The sequence below is a fragment of the Cannabis sativa genome, chromosome 1 (genome assembly GCF_029168945.1).
Source record: "Cannabis sativa cultivar Pink pepper isolate KNU-18-1 chromosome 1, ASM2916894v1, whole genome shotgun sequence".
Lineage (NCBI taxonomy): Eukaryota > Viridiplantae > Streptophyta > Magnoliopsida > Rosales > Cannabaceae > Cannabis > Cannabis sativa.
The window spans coordinates 27,943,853-27,966,193 of record NC_083601.1 but is presented as its reverse complement, the minus strand read 5'-3'; the positions used below and the strand labels follow the sequence as shown (position 1 = coordinate 27,966,193).

The following is a 22,341-nucleotide window of genomic DNA, read 5'->3' as shown; positions in this document are numbered from 1 at the left end:
AATGGGAAAATCGATGAAGAGAAGAGTCAGTCTTTTGACAATGCGGCAAGACGTTTGGCTGATTGGTTATCATTGATGAATAACAACCACCAAATGTTCTTTATTCCTTGGAATATCGGGTAAACTCTATTTAATTCTTTAGTGCTAATTGTTCATTTCTATATTATGACTTCAAATTTTTTTTTATACTATCTTACTTATATTCCAATATAATTTTGTAGTGCGCATTGGACGCTAGAGGTCGTTACGCCAAAGAAAATTATCCATTTAGACCATGTACGTGGCCGTCCAATTCCTGAAGAAATTACTCAAATGATAGGAAGATAATAATTTAATGACTTCTTATGTAACAAATATAAATTAACTAATGAATTGAAATGCTAATATAATTTTTCAAAACAATGCATTTAGACGCACATGAGTATCTTGGCCCGTGGCAAGGAATTTCACTAGCAAATTGTCCAAGACAACCTAAAAGCCAAGAATGTGGTTTTTATGTTTTGAAATACATGACTGACATCGTCGTACGTGCAAACCCCAACCGTTACATACAAGATCAAAAAGTTGTAAGTTTTAATTATTGATTATAGTATTTATTATAATAACATTTATAATATACATATATATATCAACTAATATAAATTTTTAATTTTTTTAACAGTTTGGGGGTAAGGGGCAATACGATCTAAAAACTGAATTGTTACCATTACAACGAAAGTGGATAGAACGATTGATGACGCTGATTCACGATGACGATTGAGGTTGAAAGGCCTAAGAATTTTTCTTCATTATGTAATTTTTTTAGCTTAACTTGTAGTTAGATTTATTAACTTATTAATATTTTGGACTAATTTTACATTAATGTTTGTGTAATATTTAATTACTTTTATGAAATAAAATTATGTATTTTAGCCAATTTTAAATTTAATTTAAATAATATTTAATTTATATTTTAAAAAATAAATATGTAATTTAAATTAAATAAAATAATATATAAATTAATAAATATATAATTAAAATAAATTATATAAAATTAAAAAAATTGAAAACTGCTTATTTTTGGCGTCGGTTCTTACGCCACCTATGGCGTTGGTTTTTTAAAACCCTTTAGCGTCGCCCTGATCAATGTCGGTAGCGAATTTTACCAAAATCGACCCTGAAAGGGCTTAAAAACCACCTCTAAAGGGGTTTTTGGTAGTAGTGTTTTAATTTATATCTAATGAAATCATTATAGTGTAATGTAAGTTTCTAATGTATGCATGCAATATGTAAAGCAAATTAAATGTAAGTTACTAATGCATATATAATGTAAATAAATTAAAAAGTGACTTTTCAGTTTTAGAATGTAAATATAGAATTTTTAATAGAGTATAGAAATAAAATAAAGTCAAAAAAATCAAAAAAAAAAAAGAAAAAGAAAAATTAGAATCCTAAATTGTTAAGTTGTCATGTCATCTTGCTTAGCAAGAGAATTATATAGATATATAGATAGATAGATAGATGGTAGGTATAAATTGAATGTTGTCTTTCATTTTTTCTTTCAATCGATTAGGAGACTTTTTTGGAAAGTGTTTTAAAATCAATTTAATTGGGGTCTTAATAGGTTCATAAGGTATATATTAGTAGTTTTTCATTAAACGTTTTTTCTATCAATTTCTTGCTATAATTAGAATTCAATAATTTTAGATTTCTCAGTCTTGTTGACTAATATGAGATTTCAGGGAAAATTAGGTATTGTAAAGGCAAAGATTTTAAACTAATAAAGAAATTATGGTATAATTGTATTCTTCAAAAGTTGGTTTTTAAAAAGGAAATATTGTTATAAGGGTTAGTAACCAAAGGAATCTACTTAGTATGGATTTGTTATAAAATAATATAAAGTAGATGAGAGAAAAGAAGAAGAAGATGAAGAGAGAAAGAGAAAGTGAATGAGAATTTCTGAGTTGTTTATTCTAATGGGGTGAACCCTTATTTATACAAATACAAGAGTGAGATATTAAGAAACTAAGAAAAGGGAAACTAAGAAAAGAGGAATGTTGATTACAATTAATGGTAATAAATAAAAGATTTGGACATCCACATAATTATTAATATTTATAACACTCTCCCTTGGATGTCCATAATAACTGCCTTATTAAAAATCTTGCTGAAAACTTGATCAAAGGAAAAAGAGTATAGTGTAAACTAACTCCCCCTCATTTAAGCATTTGTGGAGATCTTCTAATCGACGAATTTCGATCTTATCTGCCGTCTTCTCAAATGTTGATGTTGGTAATAACTTTGTGAATAAGTTTACAAGATTGACACTTGATTAAATATGTTAAACACCAATATGTATTTTTTTGAAGCGTATAAAGAAGAATTTCGTGAAATGTGTTCTAACTCTATCTCCTTCAATGTACCATCCTTTTAGTTGACCGATGCAAGCAGTATTATCCATAGAGAATTGCTTAGATTGATACTTCTTTATTGAGTGCAATCCATATGTTTCCCGAATATGCTATGTCAATGATCTCACTCACACACATTCTCTACTTGCTTCATAAAATGCAAGTATGTTAACATGATTTAAAGTTGCCTCTTTAAAAACCTTGTCAGAAAAACCCAGTGGGACAAAATCTGAGCTAAGGAAAAAAAAAGTACAATATATATTTCATATTCATAACTATTTGCAAGCTGCCTCGTTAAAAACCTTGCCAGGAAAACCCAGTGGGACAAAACCTGAGCTAAGGGAAAAAGAGTGCAACATGAATATGTCTCCCCCTCATGCACATATGATCCATAATTCTTTTGGTGATAATAGATCTCATAAGATTATTGTTATCACTTTTAAAATATCACCATATATCATCTTTGATCATATATTTTCTATAACTCTTCCAGAGTATGTATGGACTTCTAAATTATAGATGAGGGGTTCGTGGAACATTAATCTTTATCCAACTAATTGTATCATTCATGTGTATATACAATCTTGTTCATACTAAAATTTAACATTTCAAGTAGATATGAACATAACACATTAATGGTACTATAAATTTTTATTTGTGACAATGATGGTACTCCAAGACCATATATTTGTTCCATCTTGTTGTATGATCTTAATTTCCATATCAAATGATCATCTATCTATAATTCTTAATACATATGAAGTACTTCAGGACTTCAATACTAATGAACAAACTTTATACATTTAATATTTCTCGATATACAAAAGAAATAAAAGTTTGTTTTGCAATTAATCAAAAACTCTTCAAGAGTCTATCACAACGTATAATTTACGTATTTATACTGCATAGACAACCATACGTATTTTTCAAACAATAATTTACTTACATGTCTTTATTTCATACAAAGATCTTTGTCATATAGTGTGCGCGACTTAGAATTTATATCACTTAAGACATGTATTAAATTCTTCTAGAATTTTTAGATAAGGCTTATTTCAAATTCTCACTATATTAGGAGCTCCAAATAAATAATCTTTTGTTGCAACATTTATGTGACGCTTATAAATCCTCATAAAATATATTCCAGGCTATAATCAAATCATGATTATATTTTCTCAATATTTAAGCCTTACTTCAATCAATCTCATGTCTATGCAAACTTTGTACAACAATTCATTATGTACAAATACATATATGCAAATTTCTCATTAGAAATATTTATTTGCACACCCTACAGGTCTTACTTCACTTTATGTGAGTAAATTTTCCTGGACTGCGTCATAATATTTTGGCCAAAAATCAAAATGTATGTCGATAATTCTCGACAAATCTAATATCATGATCCTTGCTATCTCATGTTAGTTTATTGCATATGCACACATTCAATATTTATTGTCGACAAAAATTTCAATAAATGATAATTTCTTCCCATATTGACATAATTTATAGAGATATCTTTAAATTACATATTTTTTAAATATGCTTATCATTTATAGGTACCTATAACGAATCACTTCAGGGATTCAATTATGATGAAATGTGTTATGTCTAACTTCTCTTGGGAGTCTCTTCGAGTACCGTTTTCATCACGGTTATCATTTTAATACTTTATAACATTAAGGTATCTCCATGAGTACCTCTAGATTTAACAACTTCAGGGCAAATCGAATGAACATTTACTAATAATTTCTATATTGTTCATTTACGCTTCAGGCGTTTTCAACTCATTCTATCTCAACTTTGAGTAATATTGATTTGCAGTTGGTATATATCATTTTGAACTATATCGTTCTTATACACTTTGTGCAAGGATCATTTTTCAAAAATTATCATCGATCCCAACTGCTTCTCTCCCCCTGATCGAGAGAATTTTTAAAAATTGTGATATATAATAATATTAATACACCTGTAGGGATTTCAATATATCACAATGAATCAATATTTATTTAAACCCATATATACTATGTGACATTGAACTTCAGGTTCAATATACTTCAGGTTCAAGTTCAATACTTATGAACTTAATTCATTTCTAAGAATGAGTCATACGTGTATAATTAGAAATACATAAATTTACACATTTTGTAAATGCATGATCATATAATCTTATTACATCGATAAGAAACTATGCAATAAAAATCTAACAATGGCTCAAGATTGTTAAAGAAATATAATTTAAAAATTTTTTATGTGCAAATATATGCACATTCTTCTTTTGAGCCTTATTAAATTAACAATGAGAAGAATCTTCTGGTTCTTCAACAAAATTTAGTCAAATCATTTGATAATTTATTGCATATGATTGATCATGTCAAAATAATTCAATTCATGAACTTCAAGTTCACTATAATTTGTATTTCAATGAAACTTTCAAAAGGTAATGTAAATTCATTACAACATAATCATTACAAGTTTCATTTTTATATACACGAATAATATAATTATATTATTCTCCAAAACATATACACTCTTTAGGAGTCACTATTATGTTTATCAAACTTTATATTTCGCCAGGAATCACTGTCATCAATTCAATGATGTGTATAATTTAAAAGATACATGACAACTTCATCATATTATTGTAATGGTCAAATAGATATAACCATAATATATCATTCATTTTTCCTAATATCTTTTTAACAAGTCGTCTAATTTATTAATAGACTATTCATCAGTCTAATTATCATGACTTGATATATTATATATTTAAATGTACAACAAGTACATATAATAAGTTATTTATTATCACTTTCATAACTAGATAAAAGTTATACATCTAGGTACATACAAAGATATTTTACTACTCAAAGTAGCAATTGCATGTAAGACTTCTTCAGGAAGCTTTTTAAATAATCATTTTGTGATTCTTTATCACTTTGATTATATTGGATCACTAACAAATTACTCAGCAATTTCTTTAACAATATTTCAAAGAATATATGAATACAATTTTTGCATAATCTCCAAGATGTATGCAAACTTTGATCTTTCACATGCAATAATTTTCAACATTGCAAGTAATAACAGTGTATAATAACATGACTAATACAAACAATCTTTAAAAGTAGTTGACTTCAATTTGTATCATTCTCTGCAGGGAATGATGAACAATAAATACATGTCTCATGTATTTAAATAACATTAGTCATGCTCACTGTTATTCTTATTCTTTGATGTTTCAATGCAATTTTCTTAACATTCTTTTTAGGTATTCAAAACTCACTATAAAATTGCATCAATAATAATCATTCTTAATGATTCTTTAGTTGTATTCACATAAATACAATCATTTTTTTTTGGACAAATATAAAACATTTACTTCAGGAAATGTTTGTCAAAATCTATATCGATATTAGATTACTTTTTATTGTCCTCAAAGAATACAAGAACATATATATAAATATGTATTCATCTCTTTCATTATATATTCATCAACTATATAATGAATATTACGTTTGCATAATCTTCAGGATATATGCAAGATTTTATTGAGGACGCATAATCATCAGGATATATGCAATATTTTATCGAGGATGCATAATCTTCAGGATATATGCAATATTTTATCGATGATGCATAATCTTTAAGATATATGCAATATTTTATCGAGGATACATAATCTTCACGATATATGTATAATTTATATAGATTTTCTCTATCATATCATAAGCAAACATATATTGTAAATATTATGAATGATAAGAACATAATATGTATATATATATATGAAATCAATAATAAATATATAAAAACATATACATACATATATAATATATAAATATATAGATAAAAAGAAAAAAGAAAACAAAAGATTCTTGAAATTGTTTCAGTCAGATAAGTATATATATAAATATATATTTAGTGTATCGTGACTTTGAAACAATTCAAGAACTTTAACAAAATACTTACATTGGGACTTGGGCAGAGACTCATGCTTGAAGCTTGAGCAGAGAGTGCTGATAACGAGTTATAAAATATTATAAAGTAGATGAGAGAAAAGAAGAAGAAGATGAAGAGAGAAAGTGAATGAGAATTTCTAAGTTGTTTATTCCAATGGGGTGAACCCTTATTTATACAAATACAAGAGTGAGATATTAAGAAACTAAGAAAAGGGAAACTAAGAAAAGAGGAATGTTGATTACAATTAATGGTAATAAATAAAAGATTTGGACATCCACATAATTATTAATATTTATAACATGATTAGTTTAGTCTCTTTAATCTCTTTTAGTATTAAAGGGGTTTATTATTGTCTTGTTCTCCTTGGATTTCACTTTAGGATGGAGAATGTTGTCAAATTTACGCTAATTAGTAATTGGCCGTTAAAAATTCCTCCCGAACCATTGAGATTGTTAAATTTAAGGACTTTTGTCTAATTTCATTCAATTTTACTGTTTCAGTGATTGTTTATGTACTAAACCATGCTCTCCATACTTTGATATCTGCCAAATCATACCCCTCAAACTTTGATATGTACTAAATCATGTCCCTTGAACTTTCATCCATATTAAAATTTTTTTACTAAAATTAGACAGAAGTCCTTAAATTTAACAATCTTAATAGTTCGGGGGAATTTTTAACGGCCAAAAAAATTCAGAGGGCACGATTTAGTACATATCAAAGTTCAGGGAAAAAAATTACTAATTAGCCTCAAATTTAAGTCAATAATTTAGTTTTATTTTGTGATTTCATTTTCTTGAAAGATTATTGTGTTTTGTACACGAATTTTAACAAGTTACTAACCAAAAGTGTTGCCTTTGGTTAGTATTGGTGTTTTGGTTTGTTTTACTTTTTTTTTTTTTTTTTAAAAAAAAAAGTAGGTTTAATTTTGTATCTATTGGGTTATTCTTTGGTTGATAATCTCGTTTTTTTTTGGTATTTTTTAACTTGTGTTAATGTTGTTGTGGTAGTTGATCTTTTTAGGTGGTATTACTGCTTTTCCAGTTGAAATTTTTGCTCTTTTGATTTTGGTTGGCCTAAATTAGACTCATTCGTGTGGATTTCTCCTACAAACGATTAATTTTGATTGTTTCCAGATGAGATGGGTGTGTTATTTGAGGATGTGGTAACTTTTTTGTATATTATATATGTATTTTAGCAGTTAGATAAGATAAGAAACAAATGACGGAAAGTTCTTGCTGAATTCTATACTATTTTCCAACTGTAAAAGCTGTAGTACAGTAGAACCTTTATCTAAGAATACACTTGGGACCAAGTAAATTATATTTTAATTGGGAGGTTATAACTAAATAGAGTTACACTAGAAAAAAAAATTAAAAAACCAAAGAATATCAATGTAACAATAATAACAATAAATAATCATTAATACTATATCATAATAAAAATATTTTAGAATAAATATAATATTCATACATGTATTAGAATTCAAAATAAAATTATTAATTTTACATAAATAAATTTACAAAATACATGTATATATTTTATTAAGATGTAATTATTCTTATATAGAGGTATACTTTCTTAATACGGGACTTAGAAAATGTATAACTAATTACAATTTAGAGGTTATTCTTATTTATAACTGGCCCAAATCGGGACTTAATTTTTTTATAACAAATTAGAGGTTATTCTTGAATAGAGTATTCTTAAATAGAGGTTCTACTGTAGTTGTTTTTGCTAAATGAAAAAGCTAGCTGTAGTACATAGTTGAAATATGTGGACAAGAAAAAAAGTTCTCTTATTTATTTGAGAAATTTTCCTATCTTTTGTAGTTAAAACTTCTGCCAATTCATTAATTATAGGGGACGAAGTAGTTGAAATATATTAAATATAAGCATTAATTTGGACCCATATTCTTTTGTTGTATATCATCGTTGTAGTAAGAAGATTTCTTGTCGGTGACCCAAAAAGAGATATATATCAATGATGAAGTAAAATAACCTTGGCCACATAAACCACCTACATTTCATTATAAGTTTTCTCTTTCTTTCTCTCTCTCTCTCTCTCTATATATATATATATATATCTATACATAGAGATCTAGAGAAGGAAGTAAGATACAGAAATCGCAAAGTATTAATTAAGAGTATAGTAATATAGTAGTAGTACATTGTAGAATAATTAAACGAATAAGTAATTGATATGGATCCACCTCAGGCTCACATAGCGATTCTTCCATCTCCAGGGCTTGGTCATCTAAACCCGCTTGTAGATTTCGCTAGACGACTGGTCACCGACCACAACTTCTCCGTCACGTTTCTCATCCCAACAGACGTACCGCCCACTCAGACCGAGAAATCCATACTCGAGTCCCTTCCTTCCGACTCCGTCGACCACATCTACTTGCCACCTGTCAACATGGACGATCTCCCAAAAGACACCAAGTTCGTCACCTTCCTAACCCTCGCCGTCACTCGCTCACTCCCCTCCCTTCGCACCATTTTAAAGTCTTTGGTCTCTCGTTTCAGCCGCGTCACACTCCTCGTCGACCTGTTCGGCACTGAAGCCTTCCACGCCGCACGAGAGTTCAACGTGGCACCCTACATCTTCTACACTTCCACCGCAATGGACTTGTCTTTGTTTCTCCACATGCCTCACCTCGACGAAACGGTGTCGGGTGAGTACCGACATCTGACCGAGCCGGTCAGGCTTCCCGGCTGTGTTCCGATTCCGGGCACGGAGCTTTTCGATCCACTCCAGGATCGAACCAACGACGCTTACAAGCTCGTTCTCGGTAACGCCAAAAGATTCCGTGAAGCTGAGGGAATCATTCTTAACTCGTTTAAGGAGTTGGAGCCCGGAGCCATCGAGGCTCTTCTACGAAACCCCGAGCCGCCGATTTATCCAGTTGGGCCGATGGTGAATATGAGCCCAAGAAAGAATGATGCGGAGTCGTCGAGTTTATGCTTGGCATGGTTAGAGAAGCAGCCACGTGGCAGCGTGTTGTTCGTTTCGTTTGGCAGCGGTGGGACCCACTCGTTGGAGCAGATTAAAGAGATTGCTCTTGGGTTGGAAATGAGTGGGCAAAGATTCTTATGGGTTGTGAGGAAGCCGTTCCAGGTCAAGAAAGAAGACGGTACCACTTACTTTGACCGAAACGAAAAGCCGTCGTTTGATTTCTTGCCTGATGGTTTTTTGGATAGGACGAAAGAGGTTGGGATGGTTATGCACCCTTGGGCCCCTCAGGCCCAAATCTTGGCCCACCCTTCGACAGCTGGTTTCATGAGCCATTGCGGTTGGAACTCGTCGCTGGAGAGCGTGGTGAATGGGGTGCCAGTCGTTGCTTGGCCACTGTATGCTGAGCAGAAAATGAATGCTATTGTTTTGAGTGAAGAGATGAAAGTGGCGCTTAGACCTAAGGCTAGGGAAAACGGTTTCGTTGAGAAGGAGGAGATTGCCAAAGTGGTGAAATCTCTTATAAAGGGTGAAGAAGGGAAAGAGCTCAGAAATCGAATTGGGAAACTGAAAGAAGCTGCGGCAAAGACTTTGAGCCCTCATGGTGCTTCTACTAAAGCATTTTTGGAGGTTGTTGCCAAATGGAAGAACCAGTAATTCAGTTTATTGATGATTTATAAAAGTTAATAATTTGTATGGGTTGTGTGACTCATAGTTTGCTTTGCTGATAAGAGACGGTTACAGGACACTTTCAAATCACTTACTTTTATCTAATCTTTCCTTAATTTTCTCATTTTTTAATCTTTTATTTGATGAAAAATACTTAATTATTCATATATGCCAAAAAATTCTTTCTCCAATTATTTATATCCATTAAAAAAATATACACTATAAATTTTTAAAAAATATCTTATAAACAACTAATATATGAAAATCATCTATACCAAATATAACTATATGTAATGTATATATAATTAAATATAAAAAAATTTACCGTAATTTAAACAAAAAATATATATACACATAACTTTATAAACCTAAACCCTAAGTTTAAACTATATTTTTATAGCTTTTTTTTTTTTATTTCTCTCACTGCACTTTTTTTTTCTTCTTTATTTTATTTTAAATTAATAAAAAATAAACAATATATTTTATAATATATTTATTGGTACATTACAAATTATTATCAATATTCTCTTTACTTCTTCTTTTTTCTATTTCTTTCTTTATATATAGATATATAAATAGATTTTTAATCTTTCTCTCTCACACACATCAAAATATTTTTTAAAAATTTAGGGTTTGATTGGTTTGTGATTCAAAAATAGTGTTTTTTAAAAATGTGTTTTGGAAACAAAAATTTAAATTTTGTAAGTGAAAAATTGTTTTTAAATATGTGATTGGTTGTAGTATGATTTAATGTTTTTGAGTTTTAAAAAAAGTGAATATGTGATTGGTTTGGAATCTCAAAATAAAAAAGTAAGAGAATAATTGGAGAGTTTTTGGATTCAATGATTTGAAAACACAAAAAACATAAAAATGGTGTTTTCATTTTTTAGCCTAAAACTCAAAATAGTATTCAAATTTTGTTTTTGAAAACACTCAACCAATCAAGAATTCTTAGGTGGACCCCCACCATTTTAATTTTCAAAAACATAGAATTCTTAGAGACATACAAACTTTTTTTTGATAACCGACGACTTCACCATTGTCGATGACATAGATTTTCTATTGGTATTTTTTTTTCTCTATATATATATATTTTATAATATATTTTGGTACATTACAAATTATTTTCAATATTCTCTTTACTTCTTCTTTTTTTATTTTTTTTAATATATATGGATATATAAATAGATTCTCAATCTTTCTCTCACACACATTAAAATATTTTTTTAATAATTTGGAGACCTCCAAACTTTTTTTTGATAATCGACGACTTCATGTTGATCATGTTCAGTGGTCTAAACTTGGCACGAACAATTCATGTTTATGGAATTTGTTGGGCATGACCCTTGATAACTCTATAAAAATAGAGTTATTTACATCTTTCTAGGCATTAAATTAGCTTTGTTCTCAAGTATTTTTAGTCTATTTTAGTAACTTTTGTTTGGTTTTATTTAGTTTTGCAATAAATATTAATTTTAGTATTTTAGATTAATTTTAGATTAATTTTGTAATATTTTATCAATTTTATTTAGTTTCCCATTTTATCAGTGTTAATCTTAATGTTGTGTATTTTTGTAAAAAAAGATCAAGGGTAAAATTTAGACTTATTAAGTGTCAAAATGGTCAAAATAGAGAACAATTTGAATTATGTATTTGATGTAGTTGATTAATTTACTAAAGTCCAGACCTAAATATCTTTTTTTTTTCAAAAGTTCATTGTATTTATTAATAGGCTGATATATTTTTAGTGTGATAAAGGTTTAAGAAAATATACAAAGAAAAGAAAAAACAAATGAAAAAAGAAAATGGGCTTGATATTTTTTCTTTTTGTAATTGGGCCTAGGTGAGAGAGGGGTTAGGCATATATCATATATGCATATAATTGAATAGAAAAAAGAAGCAGAGGAGGCGTGATTGGAAAAAAATCAAAAGGCGGCTGGACTGCTACTCCTCACACCGAAGAGAAGAAAATGAAGAAAAAGAAAAAGAAAAAAAAGAGAGAGAGAGTTTTATTTAGGGTTTTAATTTAGCATTTTTATTTTAGAGATTGGCAATTATTCAAAGGAAGAAGAAGAGAAATTTGGAAGAGGAACTTGGAGTATTGTGACAAGCTCCAAATGGGTTGTTATTTCTATCTTTTCTTTTAAACTTTGTAATTTTTGCACAATCTATTATGAGTTAATTTTTATTTTGCTAGAATTATTTTGTTGACTTAAATTGTGATTTGATATTTTGTTGTTATGTTTAGTGAATTGATTTTGTTCATTCAAGAGTGTTTATTGTGCAATTGCTTACTTTTGCTTAATCACCATTAGTAAGTAGTAGCTAATCTTGATTTTGGAAAAAAATATGGTTAGTGAAATTGCTTGAATGATGCATGAATATCACCTTGGAAAAGTGTGATTTGTAAATGGCATAGATATATGTTATTTACCATGTATGACTTGAAGGAATTGTGCTTAAATTGGTATTCTTAAAATTAATTGGGCATAGGAATATGTTAATTAATTAGAGAATCAAGCCATAAATACTTTGGAAAAAGGATTATGACATTTTAAATTCCTAGTTGACTTTATCAATTTACAACAATACTCATTTGCACCATTATATCAATTTTGTATTTTTAGGCCAATTTAATACTTCTAGCTTATTTTTCTCATAGTTTGTGTTTGTTAATTTTTTACATATTCTCAACACTTTATTTTATTTTTGTTAAAACCAATTTGTGAGTAATTAGTTTTATAAATTAATTTCCAGTTTTCAATCCTTGTGGAGACGATACTCGATTTATCACTTTATTACTTGTTAACGATTGCGTGCACTTGCGTATGTAATTTTTTCACATCAAGTTTTTGGCGCCGTTGCCGGAGATTGATTTAGTGAAATTTTATTTTTGGAACTTAATTACTATTAATTTGTTTTTTTTTTTTTCATTTGTTCATTCTACTTTCCTTGTTCTATTTTACGCTTTGTTTGTCTTGTTTTGATTTCTTTTGCAAGGTCTTGAGATGTCTCATCTACAATTCCTTATGAATTTTGTTCAACATCACTTGGAGCCCTTGTATGAAGCATGGTGGAGATACAAGGCATTTCTAATGAGATTTCCATATCATGGGTTGTCCAAAGAGTGTCAATTAGAGGTCTTCCTCAATGGGTTGGATCCAAGCACACGAGAATGGGTAGAAAGAGGAGATGGTACCACCAATTTCTACCAATTATCAACCGATGAAGCCTATTGGATGTTGGAAGATATGGCGGAGTACAATGAGTGGTGTTGTAATTGTCCAAACAATGACCATGTTTGGGAGGACAATTACAACAATTTGGAGCCAAATTTTGACACTTACACTCAAGGACCAAATGATGAGATTTTAGAAGATTTACAAGAGTTCAACATAGAAGAAGATCTTCATCAAATGGCTCAATCAAGCTCACTTGAAGTGTTGATGATGGAGTTCATGGCTAAAAATGATGCCTTAATTCAAAGCCAAGCTTCATCCTTAAGGAAATTGGAGAACCAATTTAAGCTTTTGGTGAATGAGTTGCGTGATAAATCCCATGAAACTTTGGGTATTGATATGGAAAATTCAAGGGAGAAAGAAGAAAGTAAAAATATCATTTTGAGGAATGGTAATGAGTTGGAGATACTTGGGAAAAATTTTGAGCAATTACAAGAGCTCACTTCAATCCAAAGTAGTGAAAAAAAAGAGTTAAGGAAGCAACCATTCCAAGTTGGTCAACATTTATTGCTGCTCATAATGTTGTAACATTATCACAGTAAAACTGCCCAGTTTTTGAAAAAAATTCAGCAAGAGCATTTTTGCATTCCTCAAGTCAGAGAGCTCGTGGTAATAGAATATCATGTTTATGAAGATCCTTTTTGGCCACCACCTCCTCCTCCACCATTGGCATGGTACCTTGGCATCCATCTTGTGCATTCATCGAATTCAAGTCAAGTTGAGCATTAAGCCTATTCGATTCCATATCTCGCCAAGCTTGAGGGCGTCCACAACAAAGACCCATTCGTGAGGGCATATGCTACTCTCTATGGGCTGAAGCCGCTCTTTAACGAGTGCTTCTCCAAAAGTCAAGCCGACGACTTTAAATCAAGCGCTTCTTGGGAGGCAACCCTAGCTTTCTAAATTTTATTTTTATTTTGTTTTAAATTCAATAAATATGCAATGTTAAATGGTTTTGACAATTGCATTGTAGTTTTTTTTTTCTCTCTTTCTTTTCTTTTTCTCTTTTGTAGGTGCAAGCATAAAGTCAAATGGAATTGGACGCACTTATGGAGGTTGACACAAGCAAGTTTGCACATCATTGACTAGGGGAGTTCTTCTTTAACTCTTCTTTATTTATTTTTAAACTTGCTTACACATATTTGAGAATTTGGTGCTTAAACATGTTTTGGGAAACGAAATATTTTTTTTCTTTTCTTTTATTTTGCTTGTTTGACAAAAAAAAAATTGAGGCATATGTGCCTTGGTTTGGTGATTTTCTACATTCTAATACATGATTGATAGTGTGCATAGCTTGTTGAAAAATGTAAATATTGCTTGAGCTTGTAACTAATTCTTGTGCTAGTTTCATTTTAATTGAGATATGTCCAATTTTGAGCACAAATGTCTTGATTATTTAATTGTGTGTGATTTGGTGAAAGTTTGTGTAAATATAAGATTTTGTGATCTCACAAGTCTTAGAATTTGTTTGATTCTCTCTTGAGGCGAAATCCTAGACTACACTAAACCAAGGACATGATTTAGGCCAATTTAATAGTTCTAGCTTATTTTTCTCATAGTTTGTGCTTGTTAATTTTTACATATTCTCAACACTTTATTTTATTTTTGTTAAAACCAATTTGTGAGTAATTAGTTTTATAAATTAATTTCCAATTTTCAATCGCTGTGGAGACGATACTCGATTTATCACTTTATTACTTGTTAACGATTGCGTGCACTTGCATATGTAATTTTTTCACAACAAGTTTTTCAAAATAGGAGTCAAGCTTGAAATATTATTATATAGAACATGTTTGGCTTCCATTATAAAAACGATGGGTGAGATAGGTCAGTTTGTACACATAATTTTTTATACAAAATTATATGAAAAATCGGTAAGATTAAATTTAATACAATTTATTACTTAATTAATATCATTAAATAATAATTATAATTTAATTTATCTATATAATTTAAAAAAATTTTAATATCCGCCGCGAAGCGCGGGTTGTTTACTATTATAGAGAAACATTTTGTGCTTTATTTATAAAAATTTTAAATTATATATATGAATATTAATTGTAAAATAAAATTATATTAAATAATTTTAAATTTATTTTTATGTATATTTTTTTAAGAATATTAATGAAAAAAAATGATAAATCTATATAAAGAACTCTAAAGAATTGTAAAATAAAAATTCATCTTGTAATATCTTATATAAAAGAGAAAACACGCAAAAAAATATTTTCAAATGTAAGTTATAGTGAAAAAAAAAATTAAAAACTGAATAATCCTCACACAAAATAGAGATCTAAAAAAACTCATTCTATAATGTCAAAAACAATTGTCATCACAGTATCTCACATGTACTCATCATTATATTTAGAATTGATGTTATCACGGTATCTCATTTGTAATCATTATTCATATCTTTTCCAATAATCTTCAAATGTACGTTATCCTGAGAGAAAATTATAAAAAATTAATTAATTTCTAATTGTTTTTTTGAGATGAATTGAAATCTAATTGTTAATATAAAAGTTTGTTACAATTTAGGCAAGATAAATTAGTTATATAAAAAAAATGATATAGAGAAAAAATTGAGTCCTATATTATTATTTAAAAAATCAAAATTTTACTATTGATTTTTTTTAAAAAAATGTTATTGAGAATTTTTTCCATTTATATACAGATGCAATATTTTATAGAATTCAATAATAGTTTTTTTTCCTCCATTTTTTAAGTAAATCGCAAAACTTCACTTTGGTTTCATGGTATTGATATACTATTTCTATTTTTCGAATCTCTTTCAATTAGGCTGTTTAAGAATCTTGCATCTAAATCAATTTGAGACTGGTCAAACACACGTGCGCCAACTACTTTATTATACATATCCTGCAGCTGGCATGGCAAATTAGTGAATCATGTTGGGTTTTGTGCCCTAAATAAAACCGATTACAATCTAATCTGATTAGTTATCAATTTAAGAGATTTGAAGTGATTTATGTTAACATGTATTTTTCATGCTTATGGTTTAATATATGCACAAAATCAGTTAAGTCCAGATCATATATTTATTCACAATTACAGTAATGTCAACACAGTGGAATATGATTGTGATTATATGATTCAAAAGACTAAGTCCCTGTTTCATCAGTGTTTTTGGATTTGCACTGATGTGATAATCAGCGATGAAGTATACTTACACTTGGAGTAAGTGTTATGTTCTTTCTAGAACATTGGTAAAGTATACTAGTTTCGAATGTATGGAATATACATTGGACTGGACCAATATTGAACTTAGTCAAGATATTATAATACTTACCGTTGTATCTTTCTAAGTCAATATCACTAGTTGATCTTAAATCAAAAGAATCTAAATCCTGATATGATTAGGCTCAATCTCAGGAGTGCTATTCATGTTCTTTGATTTATTAGTTAAGTCTACTTTTGGGTCAGGGTGATACGTATATTTTGGGAACATGATAGTATGATTGAGTGGGAGTGTTGAACATAAATATAGAATCTATAGCTTCTACAGGTGTATAGAAGTCAAGTGATGATTCCCTTCGAGCTTAGCTAAATAGAAGTAAATGGATGAGCTCTTGTTTCAGTGATTATATCTTAGTTCACTAAAACATCATTTACAGGTAGCTAAGTGTTTTAAGGGGCCAAATACATTGAGGGGTGAAACGATAAATTTATCCATTCTCGGTGTAAATCATCTATATATAGAGGATCTTTAATCAAATTAAGATTATAACGATGGTTAAATGTGATGGCGTATCTATATCGTGGAACATATAGAGCGCTCTATATATATCTGAGAGTGCAATTCCAAGTTCTAAGAGTGGATTCAACAAGGAATTAATAAGTTAGGGAATTTACTTGGTAAATTCGGTTCGGCTTATTGGAAGCTCAGTAATATAGGTCCATGGTCCTCATTCTAGTTGAGACCATACTGCTTGTAAGACTCAATAATTGATTTATGATTAATCAATTATAATTTTAGAATTAGACTATGTCTAGTTTGTGAATTTTCACTAAGCAAGGGCGAAATTGTAAAGAAAAGAGATTCTAGGTTTATTTATTAATTAAGAGACTCCATATGTCTAATTAATAATTATGTTAAATGACAATATTATTTAATAACCTATTTTAGTTATTAAATAATTAGTTTTGGCATTTAAATAGTTAGGATTGGAAAATTGGCGTATTTGAGAAAATAGAAATAAAAATTGTTAAAACTGCAAAATTCCAAGTGGGGCCCATTAACACCATGGCCGGCCACTTGCATAGCTTTTTTTTTTTCCAATTATTATTTTCATTATTTTAATCCTAAATAATTACTAACCTAAACCTAGTGGTTGCCTATAAATAGAAAGTGATGGCTCACACCAAAATAGAGAATTATTCAGTAATTCAAGAGATTGCCTTTCAGAAAATTGAGCCATCCATTTTCTCTCTATAGCTGACCCTCTCATTCTCTCTTTTCCTCTTCCAATTTCGAAATACATTGAGTGATAGAGTAGTGCCCACACACAGCAAGTGGTACCTCAATCATAGTCTGGAAGATCGTGAAGAATCCAAATCTAAGAGAAGGACATTCGGACTCAGATCTTGGTGATACTCTGCGACAGAAAGGATACAAGGGTTAGAGATCTGAGTGGAAGGAGACATATTATTCTGCTGCAACTAATGTAAGGTTTTCTAAACTTTATATGTGTTTATTATCGTTTTAGAAGTTCATATTTAGGATGTTAAACAACATACTTGTGAGTAGATCTAAGATCCTGGTAAAATAAATTCCAACAACTGGCCTCAGAGCCATGGTAATTGATTTGCTTGCAAGAAATTTAGACTTAAAACTATTTGTTTGTGATTTGGATGGTTTCATGTTGGTCTGCATGTTATATGATGATTGATTGATGTTTGTGAAATTTCGTAAAAAATAATTGAATTTGTTTCTGGAATTATTTTTATTGGATATTTTGGAAAAAATTAAGCAATTTACTTTTTTACAGAACTCAATTTCGATTTTATTTGAATTAGTTATGATTTTTTGAAGATTTGAAAAAAGATAGGTTGATCACCCATCCCACGCACGCGGAACCGAGTGTCCCTCGGTCAGCTACGTGTTCGGACAGGGTCTTGTCCGAGCGACACGCCAAGGGGTGTCTTAAGCCCCTTATCCGCTCGCAAAAATCATGCCAGGAAAGGCTTGCACCGAGATTTCTCGACAGATCACCTATTGGGCGCGCGCGGATGGTATGCAACTGCATACCATCCGTACAACTCACATTTTTTTTTTTTCGTTTTCTTCGATTTTTCATGCTGTTTCATGGAATTAACTTCCAATTTTTTGTGTATTTTTGTATTTTGATTTTTACTTTTCATATTTCAAATCTAATTATCAGAAATAAATTAATTTGAATTTTTTAAAATTAATTTAAGATATTAGTGTAATTTGAACTTGAAAATAGGTAAAAATCTATCTTTTTGCTTAATTTTTTATCTTATTTTTAAATTTGATTATTTTATCTTATTTTTAAATTTAAGGTCAGATATTAAATTTTTTTTAAATTATTTGACCTTATTTAAATTTAAAATATGATTACTATAATCATGATATTTTGAAAAGAAATAAGATATTTTGCTAACATTTAAATTTTGTTATTTTTTATTTAAATTAAATTATAAAATCAGAAAAGGATATTTAATTATCATTTTATTTTATTGAATATTTAATTTATAAAACAACATGAAAATTTAAAAGATGGTTAGTAAATTTTTTGAAATGATATTTAGGTTAGTTGAAACCTAATTTTTTAAAATTGTAGGTTTAATTTTAAATATTAATATATTTTATTTAAATTTATTTAAAAATCCGAAAATATTTTTTTTATTATTTATTATTTTCAAAATTTTATTAATTATTTTAAAATTTAATAAATTCTACATCCAACTATCCAATACAATTTGTTGCAGGAGTATATATGTGTTTTAGCTTATGTGTAAGTTTTATAAAACCTATTATTGCTTGATCTAAATTGTCATGGTTAACTTGTTGACAGATCCAATGATCTGATTTTAACCCATGGTTCAATTGTCAATAGGTCAAGTAAATAATTTGTAACAAGTAAATTTTATATTCTTCTTTCATCTGTGTATGACCTAGTAAAATGATAGGATCCATCCAAATCTGTGTGCCTGTGTGAGCCTATATGTTTACTTTTTGTTATAGATGCATATAGGTTGTTGCTAAATAAAATATCACACCATGATAGATTTTATTTAGGTCCATTTAGTTTTTGGGCCTATTCAATTAATAACAGTTGTTCATTTTAAAGTTAAATTCCTCTCTTTTGGGCCTTGTGTGAGAGTTGGGGGCCAATAGAAGTGGGTACGACATACTAAACCCAGCTCCCCCTCACATGAACTACCCCAACTGTGAAGGCCCATTTGCCTGATTTGGACAACTGTACTAGGTTAATTAAATTAGTTTAACCTAATAAAATTGATTAGCAACATAATTAACTCTTAAAATATATGAAATTAGTTTTTCATTTTAATATTTTAAAGTTAATTTTTTAAGAAAAACACTCTTAGTTTAATGATATTATTTCTAGATAAACTATCTGTATTTTTCTTGTATTTAATTAAATAAAGAATTTTAATTAACTAGATTCTTTCTGAAGCTTATTTTTTTTTTTAATTATTTCATTAAATATTCCTATTTAAGTTATAAATTAGTTATTTCTAACTAATTTTCATATCAACTTAAATTTGAATATCTTTGGAATTTAAAATTAAGTTGAGGAATTCTAGAAGTTGGTTATTGAAAATTCTAGAGATATTTTTTAAGTTTTTTTTTAAGCTTAAAATGGAATATTTTTTTTTTAAATTAGGTGGTTACAACTTAATTTTGATATTTAATTAAATTTAATTTGAAAAATATTTAAGTTGGATATTTTAGATTCTTTCTATAACAACTTAAATTAGTTTCTTTTTTCAAATTTTAGAAAAAAATACTTAGTTGAATTGAGATATTTTTTAGATAATTATTTCTAGTACTAGTTATTATTTCTAATATTAAATAGGAAAATATCATAGATTGTGAAATTAATTGTTTAATAATTAATTTTGGTACAATTTAAGTGTATTTTTCTAGTATTAAACTAGAATTAATAATTAAGTCTCCTCTATACTTAATTATTTATTTCTTGAATTTAATACATTTAATTAATTTGAAAATTAAATATCTAAGTTGATTTTCATCATGATACTTAAATATTATTATTTTCATGATATTTAATTAAATAGGAAATTATTTTAAGTTGGAAATTTTCTTTAAAATTCCATAACAACTTAAATTTGAATAATTTTCAATACATATTTTTTTTTATTTGATTAATCAATTTCGAAATTGTATTTAATTATGCAAGATATTTTTGAATTTATCTTGAAAAATAGATTAAAGTTGTAAATTAATTTTTGAACCAACTTAAATCAATGATTTTTTGATTTAATGATTAATTTAAAATAAATGAACTAAAATATAATTAGAAATTGAATTAAGTAGTCAAAGAAAATCTAGATAGATATTAATATTGGCTTGAAGTATTTTTTCTAGTAAAGTTTAAATTTATTTTATTTCGAAAATTGTATAATTTAATTACTTTAATTTTTTTTTTCTGAAATACAATATATACTTTTATAGAAAATTTAAATTTGAGTTGCAAATTTATTTAAATTAATAGAACTTAAATTAAATAATTTTCTTAATATTTATTGGAAAATTAATACTAAGATGGAAATAATTCATTTTATTTTCATATCCACCTAAGTATAATTTTATAAATATTAAATTAAATTTTTTAGAATTTTATTCTAAATTAGAAATTTTAATTAAACAAATATATATTTCAAATAAATAGATTTAAATAAATAATAGAAGACAATACATTTTAAATAATGAGCTTTATTATTATTAGGATATTCGATCTCCATTGTTGGTTTTACATAGCTATTGTTTTAGTGAGTAATCCTACCTAATGGAGGAACGTTCATTCGCAAGTTAGCGCCGTAGAATCTCGAAAGATAAGTATATTTGTAAGTTTTTTATATTAGTATTGATCATTCTAATAGTGGCGACTGTATAAGATTTACAAAAGTATGAAACAATGGTGGAAGCTCATGAAATAGGAATGACCTTGACTCTCGCCTAAACGGGACAACGTCAGATTCTCTTTTCGATCGAATAAAATGTTGCTAGAATGTTTATCATTTTAGATGAGCTGACAACTCTATTCAATGGATGGTAGCTTTGACTCTCGCCTAAACGGGACACTGATATCAGTTTGTTGAAAATCTTGGAAATTATTTAGGATTGTATGTTTTAGTATTTTCTCTTGTCATTCCTACTTGCTATGTGCTAATAATTTTTGAATAAGATTTTGTGTTAAACCATAATTGATTTCTATTTATTATTTTTTGTAGTATTCTGTATAATCATGTCAAATCCAATGTTATCACTGTTGACTGAAAATAAGTTAAATGGATCTAACTTCCCTAAATGGAAAGAGAACATTAATATTGCTCTCATAGGTGAAAGTGCGCTGTTTGTGTTAACTGAGCCGTCTCCTGAACAGCTGGGTGACAATGCAACTAAATATGTTAAAGAGAAGTTCGAGCGTTGGCAGAATGCTAACAACAAAGCTCGATACTTCATGCTTTCCAGCATGGTTGACACCTTGAAAACAAGGTTTGCAAACACTGTCACGGCTGCAGAAATAATGACGAAGTTAACTGAGCTATTCGGAATGGCATCTATTCAGTCTCGCTTTGACGCGACTAAGAAATTTATCAATGCACGGATGAAACCCCATCAGAATGTGCGTGATCACCTTCTCCAAATGGCAAGTTATTTCCAGGAAGCCCAGAATCATGGTGCTGAAATGGATCAGACAACTCAAGTGAGTCTTATCTTGAATAGTTTGACTCGAGCTTTTCTGCCTTATACATCAAATTATGTCATGAAGAAGAAGGAACAAGACTTTCACACGTTAGTCAATGACCTTCAGATATATGAAAATTTGATTGGAGGACCCAAGAAGAAAGGGAGTAAACCTCATAATTCTAGAAAT

At 28.8% G+C, this 22,341-nt stretch overlaps 1 protein-coding gene across 1 annotated transcript; it reads left to right on the top strand.

Annotated features, from left to right (window-relative positions):
* The first annotated feature begins 8,254 nt into the window (after positions 1–8,254).
* On the top strand, positions 8,255–10,064 carry LOC115705627 (hydroquinone glucosyltransferase). The gene has a single exon (XM_030633021.2). It carries the CDS (start codon positions 8,553–8,555, stop codon positions 9,960–9,962), a length of 1,410 nt encoding a protein of 469 aa, XP_030488881.1. The 5' UTR covers positions 8,255–8,552; the 3' UTR covers positions 9,963–10,064.
* The last annotated feature ends 12,277 nt before the right edge of the window (positions 10,065–22,341 follow it).

Excerpts from the sequence above, each read along its gene's own strand:
- LOC115705627 (XM_030633021.2), top strand. The coding sequence starts at position 8,553 with ATGGATCCACCTCAGGCTCACATAGCGATTCTTCCATCTCCAGGGCTT.